This window comes from Chrysochloris asiatica, unplaced genomic scaffold (genome assembly GCF_000296735.1).
Source record: "Chrysochloris asiatica unplaced genomic scaffold, ChrAsi1.0 scaffold00042, whole genome shotgun sequence".
In the NCBI taxonomy this organism is placed as follows: Eukaryota; Metazoa; Chordata; class Mammalia; order Afrosoricida; family Chrysochloridae; genus Chrysochloris; species Chrysochloris asiatica.
Genome location: NW_006408560.1, coordinates 12,111,774 through 12,131,074, shown reverse-complemented (window position 1 = coordinate 12,131,074; position 19,301 = coordinate 12,111,774). Strand labels below are relative to the sequence as shown.

General features: G+C 49.8%; 2 protein-coding genes across 3 annotated transcripts; both read left to right on the top strand.

Moving 5' to 3' along the window:
• The first annotated feature begins 1,757 nt into the window (after positions 1–1,757).
• SLC39A1 (solute carrier family 39 (zinc transporter), member 1) lies at positions 1,758–6,327 on the top strand. 2 transcript variants are annotated; one of them, XM_006861479.1, is made up of 3 exons: positions 1,758–1,944; positions 2,118–2,248; positions 5,671–6,327. In XM_006861479.1, exons 1-3 carry the CDS (start codon positions 1,758–1,760, stop codon positions 6,325–6,327), a joined length of 975 nt encoding a protein of 324 aa, XP_006861541.1. The 2 variants fall into 2 exon arrangements, with proteins under 2 accessions (XP_006861541.1, XP_006861542.1); XM_006861480.1 differs by lacking the exon at positions 2,118–2,248 and having other exon boundaries at positions 5,671–5,834.
• A 2,396-nt stretch (positions 6,328–8,723) lies between these two features.
• Positions 8,724–18,726, top strand: CRTC2 (CREB regulated transcription coactivator 2). The gene is made up of 14 exons (XM_006861478.1): positions 8,724–9,042; positions 12,012–12,113; positions 12,196–12,312; positions 13,067–13,128; positions 13,789–13,857; positions 14,020–14,123; positions 14,224–14,253; positions 14,414–14,478; positions 14,594–14,643; positions 14,771–15,021; positions 15,378–15,781; positions 17,018–17,287; positions 17,772–17,958; positions 18,074–18,726. The coding sequence occupies exons 1-14, from the start codon at positions 8,890–8,892 to the stop codon at positions 18,292–18,294; spliced, it is 2,085 nt and encodes a 694-aa protein (XP_006861540.1). The 5' UTR covers positions 8,724–8,889; the 3' UTR covers positions 18,295–18,726.
• The last annotated feature ends 575 nt before the right edge of the window (positions 18,727–19,301 follow it).

Sequence of the window (19,301 nt, the reverse complement as noted above, 5' to 3'; positions counted from 1 at the left end):
GATATCATGCTGGGTAAGGTGGAAGGTCAGAGAAAAAGAGGAAGACCCCTAACGAGAGATGGATTGGCCAGGTGGCATCATTGATGGATTCGAGTGTGGCAGCAGTAGTGAGGTTGGCCCAGAATCTGACATTGTTTCATTCTGCTGGGTCGCTATGAGTCGGTTCTGACTGGATGGCACCTGACAACAACAACAACAAGGCTATAGAAATTAAACAGGCTATCAGTCGTCAGGAAGGGATGATTTTCAAGAAATGCCCTCTTTGTTTTTCCCCTTTTACTCAGGACCATAGAGCGAAGTTCTGGTGTGGCGCTGTGGGTTAATGTGTGAGACTGCAAAGTCGTTTGTTTGAACTACAAGGTCAGTGGTTCAAGTTCACCAGCTGCTCCTTGGAAACTCTATACAGGGTCGCTATGACTCAACAGCATTTAACAACAACATAGAAGAAGGAAGTCAGTTTTTAAATGGAAATGCCTTCTTTTTGGAGCCTTAGTGCACTGGAGGGGTCTTAGAGATAAGATAAGGAGACTTTGGCCAAAGGCCAGGCAGAACTCCTTAGTGTGGGGTGAAGGATTTGGGACAGTGGGGGTAGGGAAAACAGAGTTAGGACAAGTAAAGAAGCATCAGTCTTGTCCGCTGAAATTTTACCTTCCTCTTTAAAGAAAATCTCCCAAGTGGCCAAAGTCTTTATTGATCGTCCAGATCCGGCTGACCGGACTTCTACAACAGCGGCCCACGTCCGCAACCCCTGGCTCCTCTCCCTTGTCCCTCCCTAGCTCGCTCTCACTCTTTGCTCGCCCCCGCTCCTCCCGTCTCCGGCTGCCTTTCTCTGATTGCTCCAAACTTCCGTCACTCCCAGTTGGCCCCGCCCATTCAGCATTACCATTGGCAGCCGGGTGGGTACGCAGCGGTGGGCGGGGCGGGGCGGGGGAAGCGATGGGGAGGGGGCGGGAATTCCCGACTCTAGGCCGGAACCGAGCGGATACCATGTAGAGAGACCCTCGCGAGGTGAGTGCGGGCTTATGGGGACAGGGGTCGGGGTCGGCCGCCCTGGTCTCACGAGTCCTAGAAGCCAGAGTTCCAGTTCTCGCATTTCATCTGTTTCCCGGGACCCTGAAGGCTTCGAACTTCCAGACACCGCCCACAGTGTCGACCCAGCCCACCCCGGGACCCCAGACTCCTAGGACCCCTCTGTGGTCATTTTTCATGACTTCCTAGCCTGTGGCATGAAGCAGTAGTGCTCTGCTTTCTGGGAGATGGAGTTGGGGAAAGGGGAGCGGGAGGGTGTCCAGCACCCAAACGCGTCCAGTCTAGGTGGTTCACTAAACTTACCCTGGATCCCCTCCAACGCCCCAACCCCTCCTTGCTTCCTTCATTCCTTCCTAGGGTGGAGGCCTTGCCTCTACTATCCCTGGAGGACCTCAGCTCTAGGTTCCATTTGGAGGCAGCTCCAGGTGAAAGGGCAATGAAAAATTCACAAAATCCTTCGCCTGCCTCACTTTCCATCTACTGGGTTCCTGAATAAGTCACATGGGAAGGATAAAATCTGAGGAGGGGGAAGAGGAATATTTCCTGTACAGAAGTGGATGAGTCACCCTGGGTTGGGGAATGGCAGAAAGTGGTTGGGTAAGGAAGGAGCAACACTGTGCTGACCAGTCTTCCCCTTTTCTTGGCCCCATTTTTCCATGCAAGACCATTGCTCACCCACTCTAGTCTTTTTCCTAGGTCTGAGAGTCATTGGAACTACCACAGCTACCATGGGGCCCTGGGGAGAGCCAGAGCTCCTGGTGTGGCGCCCTGAGGCCATGGCCTCAGAGCCTCCAGTGCCAGTAGGACTGGAGGTGAAGTTGGGCGCCCTGGTGCTTCTGCTGGTTCTTACCCTCATCTGCAGCCTGGTGCCCATCTGTGTGTTGCGCCAGCCTGGAGCTAACCATGAAACCTCAAGTAAGCCTTTTGCTGCCGTGGAAGTTCTGAATCTTGGAGTCCTGTAATGGCTCTGGGGCCAGGAGAGGCAACCTAAGGATGGGAAGATAAGAGTAGCCGTTGCTTGGGCTGGGGTAGTGGGGTCTTGAGGGAGTTCAGTTGCTTATTCCCCTCTGTGCTCCACTCCTGCCTAGCCTCCCGCCAGAAAGCCCTGAGCCTTGTAAGCTGCTTCGCAGGAGGTGTCTTTCTGGCCACCTGTCTCCTGGACCTGCTGCCTGATTACTTGGCTGCCATAGATGAGGCCCTGGGGGCCCTGCATGTGACGGTGAGAACTGTCTCGGCTGCACGTGACCCTATGTGTTAGGAGTGTCCATTGTCTAGGAAGCTGTTGGCATGTGACCTTATGAATTATAATTTTGGGTTTGGGGCACAAAGTTTTCTGTGGGCTCCCTTCCCCGCTACCACTACCCAATCTGGACCCCTTTGAATCAGTGTGAGGAACCTTAAGACTAGGTATGTGACCTTCTCTGTGGGTTTCTCTGTTCCAGCTTCCAGAAAGTTAGCAGCACTCCAAGAATGATGGTCATCCTCCCTCTATTTACCTGAAGGGCTGAGAGTTAAGGGTCTTTGTAGTCCTCGGAGAGGAACCCTAGCAATGTAGTAGTGGGTTAGTCATTAGGCTGCTAACTAGAAGCTTGGCAGTTTAAACCTACCACCTACTCCTCTGGAGAAAGATGAGGCTGTGTGCTCCTATAAAGATATACAGACTTAAAAACCCTAAGAGCAGTTCTACTCTGCCCTATGGGGTTACTGTGAGTCAGAATCAACTTGATGGAACTGGGTATATAGTTCTGGGAACAGTTAGAGGCAATTGCCAGAAGGGGTCTGCTGTTGTTGATCAAAAAGTCTATAGCCCAAGGAAGTGTGGGATGTCGGGAGAGATCAAATCGAAGTCATAAGAAAGGTTCATTATAGGAAAAAAATGAGACAGCTGGGTTGTGGTGCGGAAAGACATATCATGGTCCCTCTCTTCTCTTTCCCAAACACTAAAGAAATAACTCTGGATGTAACCCTCTTTGTGTTATCACTGAGTGTCTCCATGTGTATAGGGTATCGTGAATGTCTCTATGACAGTATGTGGCTCTCTGTGTTTGAGGAGCCAGTTCAAAGTGTGACCCTGTTTTTGTGTGCCTACACATGACACTTTTGTACATCTACATCGATGGCTCAACTGGGGTCGATTTTGCCCTCTGGTGACCATTGAATAATGTCTGGAGACATTTTTGGTTGTCACAAATGAAGGGTGAGGGATTGCTACTAGCATGTAATAGGTAGAAGCCAGGGGTGCTACTAAATGTTCTATAGTGTACAGGATAGCCCCCACAACAAAGAATTATCTGTTCCAAATGTCAATAACAAGAAAAAAAAAAGAACCCTGTGAAGCACAACCTACCTACCCTGACACATATGAGGTTGCTACGAATCTTTATGTACTTGGGAAAATAAAAAGGAAATACATAAATAAAATGCCAAAATAATTTTTTTTTTTTAATGTCAGTAGCACCAATTATCTATATAACTCATTGGTGCCGAGTTGGTTCTGACTCATAGTAAATACAAGTGATACGCAATCACATAGATAAATGTGTCATTATATTATATGTAAGGAACTATGTTGGCATAGTGGTTAAGCACTCAACTGCTAACTGAAAGGTTGGTGGTTCAAGCCCACCAGCCTCTTCACAGGAGAAATATGTGACAGTCTACTTCCAAAAGATGACACCCATGGAAACTCTGTGGGGCAGCTGTACTCTGTCCTATAGGGATGCTATGAGTCAGAACTGGGCAGTGGTTTATGTTAATGTAAGGAGCCCTGGTGATGGAGTGGTTACACATTTAGCTGCTGACTGAAAGGTTGGCATTTAACCTACCAGATGCTCTGTGGGAGAAAGAACTAATCATATAGGGTTCTATATATGGAGTCCTGGTGTGGCACTGTAGGATAAGCACTTGACCACAAGGTCGGTTTGAACTGCAAGGTCAGTGGTTCAAATTCACCAATCACTCTTTGGAAATCCTATACAGGTTTGGTATGGGTCAGAACCAATTCCATGGTAAAACAACAACAGGGTTCTATACAGAGTAGAACACTACAGAGTAAATCATTTTATTTTTCCTAGTTTTTTGTGTGAATTATGTGATAGTTTACATGGGAGAACATTAGCTTTACATTCATCCTATTGTATATTGTTTCATTGCCATGGTTACAATCCCCTCTATGCATCATCAACCAACCAAAGGGTACACCCTGCAAGCCTGCCCCCTGGTCATCAGCACACAGCCCCTCTCCCTCTCTGGGTCTAAAGTCCCCAGCCACTCCATCTTGCCATATCATTGTCTTTGCCTCCATCTCTGGCATCCTTGCTTCTCTGGGTAGGATCCTGCTCTCTGTTCTTCTCCCTTGATGGTCCCAGGGACCTCTGTTCCTAGACTGCAAAGTCAATCACTCCCCTCCTTTTGCTACAAAATGTCTACCTTTACATTTCCAACCCTCACAATCAGTCCTGTTAACAATTATTCACTATTATATCACAAGAGACCTATCTGCATCTCCTTTCATCAGCCCTGCCTAGCCAGATTGTATACTACTCAGTGGAGATTCTACCTTCCTCTATGCTCTCTGGATCTAGGCTCCCTCTTGAAAGCTTGTAAGCCAGTTACTTCTTGCCTTTGTAGCCCTCCCCCCCCCCCCGAAGTTTCCCATCCCTATCTACTCTGTATATGGAGGGGGTATAAAGACTTGTTCCCTATTTTGAGCTCTTGCATCCATAGGTGTAAGTCAAGTTCATCAAATTGTATCAGATTCTTTTTTTTTCCTCTTCTTTCTTCTTCTAGTTGAGCTCTGATCATCCAGTCATTAAAGCCAGGTCAAGTGGGTATTATCAGAGTAAATCTTTATGGAAGCAGACAGGCTTATCTTTCCTATGGAACAGCTGGTTGGTTTGAACGGCCAACCTTGCAGTTAGCAGGTTAACAGTAGAACTGCCCCATGGGGTTTCCAAAGCTGCCATCTTTACAGAAGCAGATTGCCACATCTTTTTCCCTCAGAGTCATTAGTGAGTGATAACTGCAAGTGTTTAACCACAGCACTGCCAGGGTTCCTTATGTATAACATTAAAAAAACAAAAAAACCCACGGCCACTGAGTCAATTCTTACTCAGTGATCCTACTGGACAGAGTTCCTTAGGGTTTCCGAGATTACATCTTTATGTGAGCAAACAGCCTCATCTTTCTCCCTTGGAGTGGCTAATGGTTTTAGACTGCCGATTTTGTGGTCAGCAGCTCAACACTTAACCATGCTATGCCACCAGGGCTCCTACATATAGTCTAACCAAACCAACTGCCATCAAGTTGATTCTGAGTCACAGCAACCCTATCTAGGGTTTCCAAGACTTGTAAGTCTATGGGAGCAGGTAGCCTCATCTTTCCCGAGGAGCAGTTGGTAGGTTTAAACCACCAACCTGTGGTTAGCAGCCCAAAGCCTAACAATAATACAGTTATCTGTGTGATTGTGTATTACTTTGTATCTATATAATCAAATGACTGTATCTTGTTGTGACTGAGAGTGGCCCTGTGTCTGTGTGGGACCCCAAGCCTGTGTAACTGAGCCTCCATCAGACTCTGCATCTGACTCCTACACACTCTTGGCGTATCTCCTGAGCTCCTTGCTGCCTCCTCTGTCCACAGCTCCAGTTCCCCCTGCAGGAGTTCATCCTGGCCATGGGCTTCTTTCTGGTCCTGGTGATGGAGCAAATCACACTGGCTTACAAGGAGCAGTCGGGGCCCCCACCTCGGGAGGAAACAAGAGCTCTGCTGGGAACAGCGAATGGTGGGCCACAGCACTGGCATGATGGGCCAGGGATCCAGCAGGCAAATGGAGTCTCCGCAGCACCCTCAGCTCTCCGTGCCTGTGTCCTGGTCTTCTCCCTGGCCCTGCACTCAGTATTTGAGGGGCTGGCAGTAGGGTTGCAGCGAGATCGGGCTCGAGCCATGGAGTTGTGCTTTGCTCTGCTGCTCCATAAGGGTATCCTGGCTGTCAGCCTCTCCCTGCGGCTGTTGCAGAGCCACCTGCGGGCACAGGTGGTGGCAGGCTGTGGAATCCTCTTCTCCTGTATGACACCCCTGGGCATTGGGCTGGGTGCAGCTCTGGCAGAGTCGGCTGGGCCACTTCATCAGCTGGCTCAGTCTGTGCTGGAGGGCATGGCAGCTGGCACCTTTCTCTATATCACCTTCCTGGAGATCCTGCCCCAGGAGTTGGCCACTTCTGAGCAGAGGATCCTCAAGGTCATTCTGCTACTGGCAGGCTTTGCCCTGCTAACTGGCCTGCTCTTCATCCAAGTCTAGGAGGTTGGTAGCAAGTGCCCCTGCCCTCTCCCCGAACCCATGTATATGTGGCAGGAGTAGGGAGGGGAGGCACTGAGGACTGAAGAATTCTCCAGGAGCTAGGGATGGAATCTTTGGGGCTATCTGACCAATGAGAGGAAGTGGGCAGATAACAGCTTGACCCCAGATCAAGGGAAAAGAGATGACTATAATCAAAAGACATTAGAATTAAGGAAGATACTGACTGCTAGGATAAGGGTCACACACTACATACAAAGGTAAACTGACATTGAGGATGCTGGGGGTGGGTACCCAACTGCTATGGGGTAGAGGTATGGAGAGGGCATGGCCCCAGAGCCAGCAGTCCAGTTGGTTCTAGCCCTACTTTTCTTACCTCCTACTTTCATATTTTCCCCTTCTCTTTTCCCATGGGGCTAGTGCCAAATGGCCTCCTCCTGCCAGTTTTGGTACCTTCTCTTGCCTCTCCAGTCCTGCTCAATTCTCTATTTTCAAAGTGCCAAATAAATTCCCCCACCTCTTTTCTCAAAGCACAGTGATGGCACCAAGCCCTGCCTAACACCTCAGTGAAGGGGACTTGCTGTTGATTGTAGTCTCAGATTCTGGTGTGGGGTAGAAATGTTAGTTGCTGGGAGGGCTGGCAGAGCCCCTGGCCGCGTGTGCACCTTAGTGATACAGGACATGGTCCCAATACCCAGATGATAAATACAGAGCTGCCAAAACTTTTATATCAGAGGAGCCTAATGGGGAGGGAGGAGGTGTCTCACCCCTGAGGTTATTTTTGGGGAGGGAAAGCTGTGCAAAAGGGCCATATTCTCTAGAATCTATTTTACTAACTGACTTGTTTTGGGACATGTTACCCAAATAAAAAATGTTTCTATAAATCTGTACATTATCTGATCCCTTTTTTGGGCAGGGGATGGGCATGCCTGAGAGGGCCTGAATCATAGATGTATACAGCTGAAGATCTCTCATCTGTTTTTATACAGGTCTCTGGTTCTCTTTCCTATTGTTAAGTGCCATCTAGTTGGTTCCAACTCTTAGCCACCCTGTATAGGATTTCCAAGGAGCAGCTGGTGAGTTTGAACTGTCAACCTTACAGTTCAAACCAACCTTGAAGTCCAGTGCACCATTTCCTAAAGATGACCAAGTTTTTACTCCCTAGTTTCTTCCTGGTGTGGCACTGTGAGTCAATGCGCTGGACTGCAAAATCAGTTTGAATTGCAAGGTTGGTGGTTCAAGCTCACCCAGCTACTCCTTGGAAACCCTATGCATGGTCAGTATGAGTCAGGACAGACTCAAAGGCACTTAACAACTGTTCCTCCCTTTTTTCTTGTTTCTTCCTTTCCCTCCCTCTTTAATTCCTTTCCGTTGGTATGGCACTGCAGGATAATGCACTGGACTACAAGGTCAGTTTGAAGTGCAAAGTTGGTGGTTCTAACCCACCAGTCACAACATGGAAATCCTATACAGTGCCCTTATAAGTTGAAACCGACCCGAGGGTACTTAATGAAAACAACAACCCATCCTTAGAGGAGTCCTGGTATGGCACAGCTGGATAAACAATCCTGGAATGATAACTGCAAGGTTAAAGGTTCAAACCTACCAGTTGCTCCTTGGGAACCCTATACAGGATAGCTTTGAGTTGGAACCTACTACATGGTATTTAACAATAACTACCCATTTGTAGAAGGAGCCCTGGTGGCATACTGGGTTAAGTGTGTTGGCCTGCTAATCGCAAGGTTAACAGTTTAAATCCATCAGCTGCTCTGTAGGAGAAGGATGAGGCTTTTTGTTCCCTAAAAATGTACAGCCTTGAAAACCCTATACAGAGTCGCTGTGAGTTAGAACTAACTCAATAGCACACTACCACCACCACCACAACCAACCATTCGTAGGAGTCCAGGTGTTACGCTGTAGGATAAGCACTGTACTGCTAACCACAATGTCAGTGGTTCAAACCGGCTAGCTGCTCCTTGGAAACCTTTTACAGAGGTTCTGTGAATTGGAAGGACTCATCAGCATTTAACAATCTCTGTGGCGGCTCTGTAAGATAAGCACTGGACTTCTAAACAAAAGGTTGGTGGTTTGAGCCCACCTGCAGCTAGCTCCACGGGAGAAAGATGAGGCTTTTCGGCTCCCGCAAAGATGTACAGCCTTAGAAATCCTTTACAAGGTCGATGTGAGTGGGAACCGACTGGAGCGTGCACAACACCCTCTCCTCTCCGGACCAATTTAGAACTACTATTCCCAACTTACTCTGCGCAAGGAGTAGCCGAGAGGGAGGAGCAAAGTTGCCCAGTTCCCGGAGTCAACAAGGTTGATGGGAAATGGTGTCCATTTCCTCTCCGTGCTCTGTGACTAGGGAGGTGAAGGCGTCACGTAAACAAACTACAATTCCCGGTGGCCTCCGCGCACAACAGGTCAGGGCTAGGCTAGGGCCGGGTTCGCGGTGCTAGCTGAGGCGGCTGTAGCGGCGGCTACGGCTGGAGGAGCCGGGCCGGAGCCGGCGGCGGAGGCCGTGGCTTGTACTGAGAGGGTGGCGGGGAGGGACAAGGGAGGAAGATGGCGACGTCGGGCGCGAACGGGCCCGGCTCCGCCACGGCCTCGGCTTCCAATCCGCGTAAGTTTAGTGAGAAGATCGCGTTGCAAAAGCAGCGTCAGGCCGAGGAGACGGCGGCCTTCGAAGAGGTGATGATGGACATCGGCTCCACCCGGGTAAGGGACCGCGACGGGGAGCGGAGTGGGCAGCGTAGAGGCGAAGCGGGTCGGGAGCCGCAATGAAGGTGGCAAAATGGACAGAGGCACCAGGAGCCGCGGTCTGGGAGGTCCGGGTTGAGGCCGACGGATAGGCAGACGGATTTTGCGGTGGGGTGGCTGAAGCTCTGGAGAGGTTAGGGATGTGGGATCGCCAGTAGATCCGAATACTTGAGTCGGGAGTGTGCGGAGGGGGAAGGGGAATGGTCCCCTGAGGCCGGGGCGGAGGTAGGAGGAGGGTGGCTCTTGTGCATCCCTGACTGAGTTCCGCAGAGATTGTGCTGAAGCATCTCCGACATTGGGTTGTAGGTTGGGGGGATGGTCTTCTTGTCCCTAGTCTCTTTCCTCTGAGTTTGTGATCTCCAGATTAGTTCCCCTGCCCTCTAAAATGGGCACCGCACAGGGCTGTTTACTAGACACCTTGTGTAGTGGTTGGTATCCCCGGAAAAGACCCCTTGAATGGTTTGAAGAGCAAAACTGGGTATGGTGGGGCAGGAAGTCCCCTCCTGCGTCCCCGTCCTTTGCTTCCTTTTCAGATACTTTTTTGTGGTTTCCTGACGTGAATGAAGGTGAGGTCCATTGCTCACAGACTGGTGCTTGGTGTTTGCCTCTGGCCGACTTAGAGGAGAAATAGGGCTTTGATTCCTGAAACCGGGTCGTCAATTGGCTATAGGTTTTGTGGAACCCAGTGGTTTGCTGAGCTCTCTAGGGAGATGGTTGCTTTGTGGGCCAGTTTATTGGATATGTTGGAGGGTCCTCTTGTGTAAGAAATAGTCATTCCTAGGAAGTTCCAGAAAGAAGGCAGCCCTGGGCCTTGTTTTTTTTTTTGTTTTTTAAGGCTGGATGTCAGAGAAAGCAAGGTGGGAGTTTTGGGACGCATATTTTCAAAATGGCAGGTTAGGGTATTGCATTGATCTCTCTTGACAAGGAGCTAGAACAGATTTAAGGGGAAATGGAACATCACCAAATTGCTGGATTCTTTCTGCCGGACTAAGATTGCATCTGTCATTTACTTTGATTGTATTTTTTGTGTATCTCCCTTGACTCTGTTAATTTTTATGTATGTATATATATGTGTGGGTGTTTTCCCCCCTTGAGCCTCTAGGGACTATGTGCCCCAGTTTGTGGGGAGACCAAACAGAAAGAGTTATGTAGGGAAGCAAATCTGGTGTGTGTGTTTTGCTCACATGTGTACTACTTGAACCACCATGAAGACCATGATAGAATTTTTTACTGCTCCCCTTTAGGATTTTTTGTTTTATTTTGTTTTGTTTTACCATGGTTGGGGCATAGGGAAGAGGTTGGAAAAGAAGCCAGTCTCCAGGTTACTGAGGGTACACTGATACATAAGAATAACATATATATATATATATATATATATATATATATATATATATACACACACACACACACACACACACTAAGGATATATATCATTGGACTTACATAAGAAGCTCTGGTGTATATTTATGGGTGGGTTAAATGATGAGCCGCTAACCACAAAGTCACTAGTTCAAACCCACTAGTTGCTCTGTGGGAGAAAGATGAAGAAGCTGTCTGCCTCTGTAAAAATGTACAGTCTCGGAAACGCCATATGGAGTCATGATGAGTCGGAATCAACTCAATGACAATGGATTTAGGGCTTATATATGCAAAGAAAGAAAAAATGTAAGAAACCCAAAGTTGGGGCTTTTATCTTCGTTGTGCCTTGGTCTGTCAAAAGGCACACCACCCTTGTCCCTAATGGGTAACTGCTGTGCAGAAAAGTCTAATGGGCACACATGGCCAGGGCCTGGGCACCAAAAGTCCAGAACTAGAGATAAGAGACTAGGGATTCAGCTTGTTCTCAAGGAGGGCTCATTTGAGGCAGATGTCACTATGGAGCCTATCCTGCTGAGAAGCTGGGATTGCCATATATGTAAGTCTTCAAGTAATCTAGAGGGCAGCATAGTACCCACTGAACTCACTGGGCTGACCTCCTAGGACACAAAGGCAGTTCTGATGTTGGCCTATGTACAGCAGCGTGACCCTGGAAACTCTTGGAACTTTCTCCTCTTCAGCCATTCTCCTTCCCATGGCTTTGCCTTGCGTCTGTTTATTTGACAAATCGCAGTGACTGAGCCTCAGAAGTAGGTGCTTACTTCTCACAGAGGGACATGAGGTGTGTAGACAGACTAAAACCATGCCAGGGTGAGAGTTGTGGTGTCTTACACCTGCTCTAGGCATAGTTCCCTAAAGTGGAGGAGCTAAGGCCAGGGAAATGGCTCTGGCCCTGGCTGGCATTGGTGAACTCCTGTTCCCTCTCCCACCCCCATTCTCCTGGTTTCCTGCCAATTTAGGGGCCTTAGGATGTGGTGGAAGCATGTCCCTTGGTTTGGGCACTGTTTTCCCAGCGAAGACAGCCACCATCCCTTGGATATTCTTGAGACTGGGCAAGTGGCCAGGTCTGAAAACCCGTACCCTCCTAGAGTGGAGAGGAAAGAGGCTGGCAGTAATAGCTCTGTGACATCCACCTGTGGCCTTCCTCTCATCTTCCAATTAGTCATGGACACATCTGGAAGGAAAAGCAGTCACCTAATAGGCACTCCTCCCTAGGAGTTAAGTCATGTGACTAGCCTGGGGGCTCCTAGAAGCCCTTCAGGGATTCTAGTTAGATTGATGCCAACTGAAACAGACCCTGAGCAAGAGTGTGAGGCCCTGTAGTAGTGATTTCATTGATTAGGGCAGGCTGCAGAAGGTCTAGGGTGGATTGTTTGCACCAGGTCTTGGTGAACCTTTTTCCCCAGCACTGGCTTTTGTTTTTGTATTTCCTAAATAGTTCCTAAAAGCAGCAGCAGCAGCATAACCTGATGACAGGAATGGTAAGGGTGGCCAAGAAGATCAGTGCCGAAGACCGTCCCTGATATTCCCAATTGTCCCCTATCTCTCAGTTACAGGCCCAAAAACTGCGACTGGCATACACAAGGAGCTCACATTATGGTGGTTCTCTGCCCAACGTTAACCAGATTAGCTGTGGCCTGGCTGAGTTCCAGGTGAGTGGACACCAGCCAGGGAGGAGCAGAAGCTCTTAGGCAGCTTCCCCTGCTGACTTGATGCACCTGTCCCTTTTGGCAGAGCCCTCTCCACTCACCTCTGGATTCATCTCGGAGCACTCGGCACCATGGGCTGGTAGAACGGGTACAGCGAGATCCCCGAAGGATGGCATCCCCACTCCGCCGCTACACCCGCCACATATCCTTCACAGAGGGCTTCAGGGGTGTGAAGGGTGGCAAGATGGGGTTTGTTAGGAAAGGACATGACAGGAAGGAACCTTAAATGTTGTTCTTCCTTCAGTTCTGTCCTTTTCCAGGAGCTCTCCTTTACCCAACCTCCTTGAAAAGTGACCATTTGGCCCATGTGTCAGCACTGGCTCCTGTGACAGGGACTTGCTGTTCCTGAGGCTGTGCCCTCCATCTCTGGCTGACTCTGACTACCTTATTTCATCTCACTCTGTACTGCCAGAGACAGGGCTCCCTGATATGTCTCCTGTTAAAAGGGGGTTTATGGAGTGAGTCCTGGTGTGGTACTATAGGACAAGCACTGGACTGCTAACCACAAGGTCAACTGTTCAAATCCACCAGTTATTCCTCAGAAACCCTATACAGGATTGCACAAGTTGGAATCAACTCCATGGCACTTAGTGACAACACAAAAGGGTCTGGTACCTCTTCCTTACATTCCTCCTCACATTTTTCCCAGACCTCCATAGACATGTTAGCACCAAGCCCTACCTGGATATCCTCCTATGCTTTTTCATTTCCATTTGGTCTGATTCTCTTCTCTTCTCTTCTTTGACCCTGTTGTCGCCCCTTGTAGAGGAAGAGAAAAGTATGTATTTCTTGAAACAACTCATCTGGTGCCTCATTATTCTCTCATCTAATCTATTCACGTCCATCCTCTTTTCTGTTCATCCCTTTGCACTTTTTCCTTAACTGCTGCTGTTCACATTGACAGTTCTCCCTACAGCCCTGCCTATTTATCTCCTCCCCCGGAGTCTGGCTGGCGAAGGTAACTGTCCATGGCAGGCAGAATCTCTTGCCCACTCTCAGGCATGTCTTTCAAGGGAGCTGGTATTGAAGTTGGAATTGCAGAGCTAGGGTTTCAATAGTGCCTTCTCTCAAAAAGGCTAGTCTGGGAGGAATAGGGGGCAGGTAGGGCAGGTGGGTCAGAGTCCAGTCTTGGCCATATTGACATGAGTGGCCTAGCCTCTCTGTCCAGCGAGGGAAGGGCCAATGGGAACTGTAGCCAGGCTGGGGTGTGTGTGTAAGGGGGAGGGGAATGGCAGGGAGGCAGGTGAAAACAGCTGCCTTCGGTCAAAAGTGGGTGACTGGGGGATGCTCTGGTACTCCTAGATTTCTGGACCCTCTCCTTGCTCACCTTACTTCCAGTACTCATGCCAAGCAGCACATCTGGACTCCCAAGATGTCCATTTATGTTGTCCTTAGCAGAGAAAGTAAGAGGTTTCCAGATCTCTTATGTCAATATTAGAAGGGGTTCATCAGTCACAGATACCAGAAGAACCATAAAGAAAGAAGCATGATCCTGGGTGCCCAGTCCTTTCCACTTCTACTTCCACTTTAACTGTCCCACATTATCCCACTTCCATGCTTACCTTCTTTCTTGTCCATTGCTAGCCTTCTTCCTTGTGACTTTGTTTTTCCATCTCAGGGCAGTGCCCTGGGGCAATTTCCATGCAGAGAAGGGGCAGCTGTTTAGACTACCATCTTCACTTAGCAGGTAATGGTTCTTGTCTCCTTTAGGCCACATCCCTTCCTTGCCTCTAATTTCCTGGGACTCTACTCCTTCTCCCAGCTCAGCTAGTGTTTTCCTTGGCTGGGTAGTGTTTGGGGATCAGGAAGGCTTGTCACTGGTGCCAGCTTACCTCTGCTTCCCCTACAGGACAAGTTCTGACTCTGCCCTTCACACAAGTGTGATGAACCCTAGTCCCCAGGACACATACCCAGTCCCTGCTCCTCCCAGTGTCCTTCCCAGCCGCCGTGGGGGTAAGTGGCCATGTATCATGTTAGAGAGTAGCCATGGAACTTTCGATGGAAGCAGATAGGCAAGTGGACACTACTGCCAATGCCACCACTTCTCTTGCAGGTTTTCTGGATGGTGAAATGGATTCCAAAGGTATGAGCTCCTCATCACTTGTGGGTGCTGAGTTTCTGGGCTGGTGTTGGAAGTTTGTGCAGGGCCAGGGAGAGGGACTCCCTCCTGCCTGCCTTTGGCTCCTGTCTCACCTTACTGGCTCCTTCTCCAACCCTCCCATCACCAGTCTTTCTCTTTCAAGTCCCTGCTATTGAGGAGAACTTGCTAGATGACAAGCATTTGCTGAAACCATGGGATGCTAAGAAGGTAGGCGTGGACTCTTGAGCGGCACACACTATCCCACTCCTTTCCATAGGGCAAGCCTTTCAGGGTTCTCACCAAGCACTATCCTCATTTTCTATATTCTGCCTTCTCTCCTCAGCTGTCCTCCTCCTCCTCCCGACCTCGGTCCTGTGAAGTCCCTGGAATTAAGTAAGTACTTCTGCATGGTGAGCTAAGGGGTAGAGGAGGAAATTCTAGGGAAATGTGGGAGATAGACCTTCATTCTTCTCTGACTGCTACCCCCATTTATGTCTTCCTTTTCCTCTCCTTCCTCTAGCATCTTTCCATCCCCTGACCAGCCTGCCAATGTGCCTGTCCTCCCTCCTGCCATGAACACAGGGGGCTCTCTACCTGACCTCACCAACCTGCACTTTCCTTCACCGCTGTCTACCCCTCTGGACCCTGAAGAGACAGCCTACCCCAACCTGAGTGGGGGCAACAGTACCTCCAATTTGACCCACACCATGACCCACCTGGGCATAAGCGGGAGCCTGGGCCTGGGCCTGGGCCCAGGCTATGACATGCCAGGTGAGTATCTGTCCTGGCCCTGTGCCCACAGGGTGCTACCTGCCTGGAGGGACAAGGGGAGGAGACTTGCGCACCCGGGATCTGCCTGTGACTGCCACACCAGCCCATCAGCTCTCTTCCCCCAAGATTCCCTCACTGCAATTTTCAACTAGTCAGAGCTGGTATGGTTTCTTCCTAGAAAGAAAATGGAGAGCAGCCCCCAGGTGGGCAGTACCAACCTCACTGTCAGAGACAGAGTAGGGAGGGCATTGTGTTGACATGTCCATAGTCTGGTCACTGTTACCCATTGCAGGTGGAAAGGGGCCCAATGCCCATCAGTAATGTTGGCATCTCTGGTTTTTTGTCTGTGCCTGCAGGACTTCATTCACCTCTCAGCCACCCATCCCTTCAGTCCTCCCTAAGCAATCCCAACCTCCAGGCTTCCCTGAATCATCCTCAGCCCCAGCTCCAGGGCTCCCACAGTCACCCCTCACTGCCCGCCTCTTCCTTGGCCCACAGTGCACTGCCTACCACCTCCCTCGGCCAATCCTCATTCAGTGCCCCAGCCCTCTCCTCCTCTTCTTCCTCCTCTACTTCCTCTCCTGTGCTGGGCGCCCCCCCTTACCCAGCGTCTACCCCTGGGACCTCCCCCCGCCACCGCCGTGTACCCCTCAGCCCCCTGAGTTTGCCCGCGGGCCCAGCCGACGCCAGAAGGTCCCAACAGCAGCTGCCCAAACAGTTTTCGCCAACAGTGTCACCCACCTTGTCTTCCATCACTCAGGTATGCATGGCTGCCTTCCCTACATGTCTGTCTCTTTTCCCCTTCTCTTTCGCTAAAGTTGCTCTCCCTCACCCTCTCTCCTCAAATGCCTCTTCTCCGTACTTCTGGTACCCCTTTCTCTTCTTCATCCTTTCACTCCTCTCTTCTTCACTTGCCCCATCTCTTATCCATCTGAACTCCTCTATAAAAGGGCAGTTCTCATTGGTTAAGCATTTGGCTTTAAACCCTAGCTTCATCTCTTGCTAGTAGTATCCTTGGCTGAACTATTCAACATCTATGAACTTTGGTATCATTATCTACAAAACCAGGATGATATTGTGGGCATCAATTGAAATAAATATTCATGAAGTACATAGCACTGTGCTTGTCCTAGGTACAAGCTCAAAAATTGTCATTTATTTCTTCCTTTTCTGATTCTCTTGTCCATTTTTGTTTTGTTTTCTTGGTTTTTCATGCCTCCCTTTTCCCACTCTTCCTCCTTTCAGAGTATTCAGAAAGTCAGAGAATCTCACATCATGGTGCCCAATACCTTCCTTTTATAGATGAGAAACGGGCACAGAAGAAAAATGACTTTTCCCAAGTTTACATAGCAAGTTAGGGGATGTTGAACTCAAAACTTTTACTTTAGGGCTTCTTTAAAACTCAGTGCTTAAATTCTCAGCTCTTGCCTCTCTCCTTATCTTTTTCTTATTTTACTTTCTCTGCTCCCATTTTCTTCTCAACTTAAAGCCCTTTGTGCTCCTTCCTTTGCTCTGCTTTCTCCTTCTCCTCCATAGCTGTTCCCTGGAATATATGTTCTATGTTCCATCTTTACCCAGGTCCCTTCTACTCAAGGACCTACTGATGCTAGGCTTTCTGGGAGCCTGACTTCCTCCCTCTGCTTTCTCCCTTTATTCTCCTTCCCACCCTCCCTCTGGCTTCTTCAAGGCTTTAGAAGTTCTCTACCTCACTGTTGTGCTGTTGATCATTTGTAAGGTCTGTCACAAGTACTTGCTTTCTAACAATAGTTAAAGTATTCCAAAGTCTAGGAATGATTGACTTCTGGAGTAGATTCAGAATTATTCTTATGGTAGTCACTTTTATCCTGATAGGCATTTTTGAGTAACTGTACCCAACCCCAGGGACACTAATGGAGCATTGTCATGTTTTTGTTGAGAATGGTGGGGAGTTCTAAGAGCTGCTCTTGGGAGGTATGCTGAGGGGTAAACTTCCCCCTTTTTCCTTGCTTCCCTTCAGGGCGTCCCCCTGGACACCAGTAAACTGCCCACTGACCAGCGACTGCCCCCGTACCCATACAGTCCCCCCAGTCTGGTTCTGCCCACCCAGCTACCCACCCTAAAGCCTCTACAACAGCCAGGACTGCCCTCTCAGGCCTGTTCAGTACAGCCTTCATGTGGGCAGCCCCCAGGAAGGCAGCTACACTATGGGACACTGTGCCCACCCAGCTCTAGTGGGCATGGGCAACAGTCTTACCACCGGCCAATAAATGACTTCAGCCTGGGAAATGTGAGTATACAGGCTTCTGGCTCAGAATCAGGGGAGGGCCTGGGGGTCGGTCAAGGGGGACTGAGTGCTGTCTCTGGTATATTCTGAATTGGGACATCTAGGCTGGGGACACCCCACCCCCCACCCCAGATAACAGCACTTCCAGCTTGGGCCGCCTCTCTTCCTGCATTGGGCTCTACTGCCCTATCCCTGCCCCTCTCCCCCTAGCTTGTCTCTGCTCAGCTTGCTCTTCGATGACCAGTGCTTCGACCTGTTCTTTTCCTCGCACGCACACGCTCTTTCCCAGCAGGTACGATATCCTCACCTCAGGTCCCAGTGCTCACTGCTGGAGCTTGGCTTGCTGCCTCCTCCCTCTATCTCTGCCTCTGACCCTGGGGGACATGAAGATTGCTGGGCAAAGGGCATGTGTTAGCAAGGCTAGGAAAGAGACAGGAAGGCCCTGCTCTGAAGTCCACTTCTTCAAGGTCTGTCTGTGTGTCCATAGCTGGAGCAGTTCAGCATGGAGAGCACATCAACAAGCCTGGGGCTGGATCCCCCTGGCTTTTCTGAAGGTTCTGGACTTCTAGGGGGTGAGGGACCAGTGTGCAGCCCTCAGGAACCCCATGCCCTCAATCACCAGAACTTGACCCACTGTTCCCGCCATGGCTCAGGGCCTAACATCATCCTCACAGGTGAGGAGTGTGTGGAGGGTGATAGGAGTGGAAGGAGTGATGGTACAGTAGGAGACTGAGGGGTCTTAGAGTTGAAAAGGCATAGGGTCCTCACCCGTTTCCCTTACCCACACAGGAGACTCTTCCCCCGGTTTCTCTAAGGAGATTGCAGCAGCCCTAGCTGGAGTGCCTGGCTTTGAGGTGTCAACAGATGGCTTGGAGCTGGGGTTGGGACTGGAGGATGAACTGCGCATGGAGCCACTGGGCCTTGAAGGGCTAAACATGCTGAGTGACCCCTGTGCCCTGCTGCCTGATCCTGCTGTGGAGGATTCATTCCGCAGTGACCGGCTACAGTGAGGACACCTCATCACCATCCCTCTTCTTGGCCCCATCCCCTATCACTGTCCCTTTCCTCCCTTCCCCCAGGCCAGTACAGACTCCACTCTCTGCCCCCAAATCCTCTTTCTAACATGAATGAGGGATCCCAAGAACGGAGAAAGCAAGGGGTTTGTCCAGGTGGCCCCTGAATTCTGCACTAGGGGTGGGCCTGGGGGAGCTCAAGGGCAGGCCTAAAGCACTTGTAACTTTGAACCATTTGTCTGGAGGACAGAGCCTGTTGGGAAGCAGGGGATAGAGGGGAGCCCCGGAGGCAGGCTTGTCCCGATGCCTGGGGGTGGGCAGTGCCAGCCCCTCCTCACTACTCTTCCCCTTGCAATGGAGGAGAGAGCCAGAGTGGATATTATTTTTTATTAAATATATTATATGTTAATAAAAAAAACCTATCAAACCTTTACTGTGTTTGAGTGCTGTTGGAGGTGGGGCTGGGGATCTAGGACTTCTTAGGGAGCAGCACTTCCATTTGCTGTTTGTTTTGCATCTTCTCAGCACTGTTGTGCTCTGTGGAAGGACCCCCTCCCCCACCCCCACCAACCTCAGGATTTGTGCCCAGCATTGAACTTGGCTGGAAGTAGGTGCCCATGGCAACAGGATGCTACCTCTTGTCTGTCCAGGGCCCTTCTGCAGCAGGACAGGGGCTTTAACTGGCCAGACAAGATACTGCACTTCCTCAACTCTGAGGTCTGGCAGTGATACAGGGTGAAGAGGCTGATGCTTCTGGTAAAATGACCTCAGTTCTCCTGGGGGGTAATGGCCAAAAAAGAAGGGATTTAACAACTATAGATTCCTTGTTAAGTCTTGGGCTGGTTCCCTCTTTTTTATGGCCCTTTAAGCCTAGAAGACAGGAATGAGAAAAGTGGTGCCTGACTAGTCTCTGGCCCTATGACCTAGGTGTTAGGGAAGCTCTCATTCCTGTCTCTTCACCATGTATGATTCACATAACCCTCCTGACTTCTCCACTCATTCAT

Coding starts and splice junctions, on each gene's coding strand:
- SLC39A1 (XM_006861479.1), top strand. CDS start 1,758: ATGGGGCCCTGGGGAGAGCCAGAGCTCCTGGTGTGGCGCCCTGAGGCC. Junction 1,945..2,117: donor AGCTAACCATGAAACCTCAA/GTAAGCCTTTTG, acceptor ACTCCTGCCTAG/CCTCCCGCCAGAAAGCCCTG. Junction 2,249..5,670: donor TGGGGGCCCTGCATGTGACG/GTGAGAACTGTC, acceptor CTCTGTCCACAG/CTCCAGTTCCCCCTGCAGGA.
- CRTC2 (XM_006861478.1), top strand. CDS start 8,890: ATGGCGACGTCGGGCGCGAACGGGCCCGGCTCCGCCACGGCCTCGGCT. Junction 14,479..14,593: donor AACCATGGGATGCTAAGAAG/GTAGGCGTGGAC, acceptor TTCTCTCCTCAG/CTGTCCTCCTCCTCCTCCCG. Junction 17,959..18,073: donor GCCTAACATCATCCTCACAG/GTGAGGAGTGTG, acceptor TTACCCACACAG/GAGACTCTTCCCCCGGTTTC.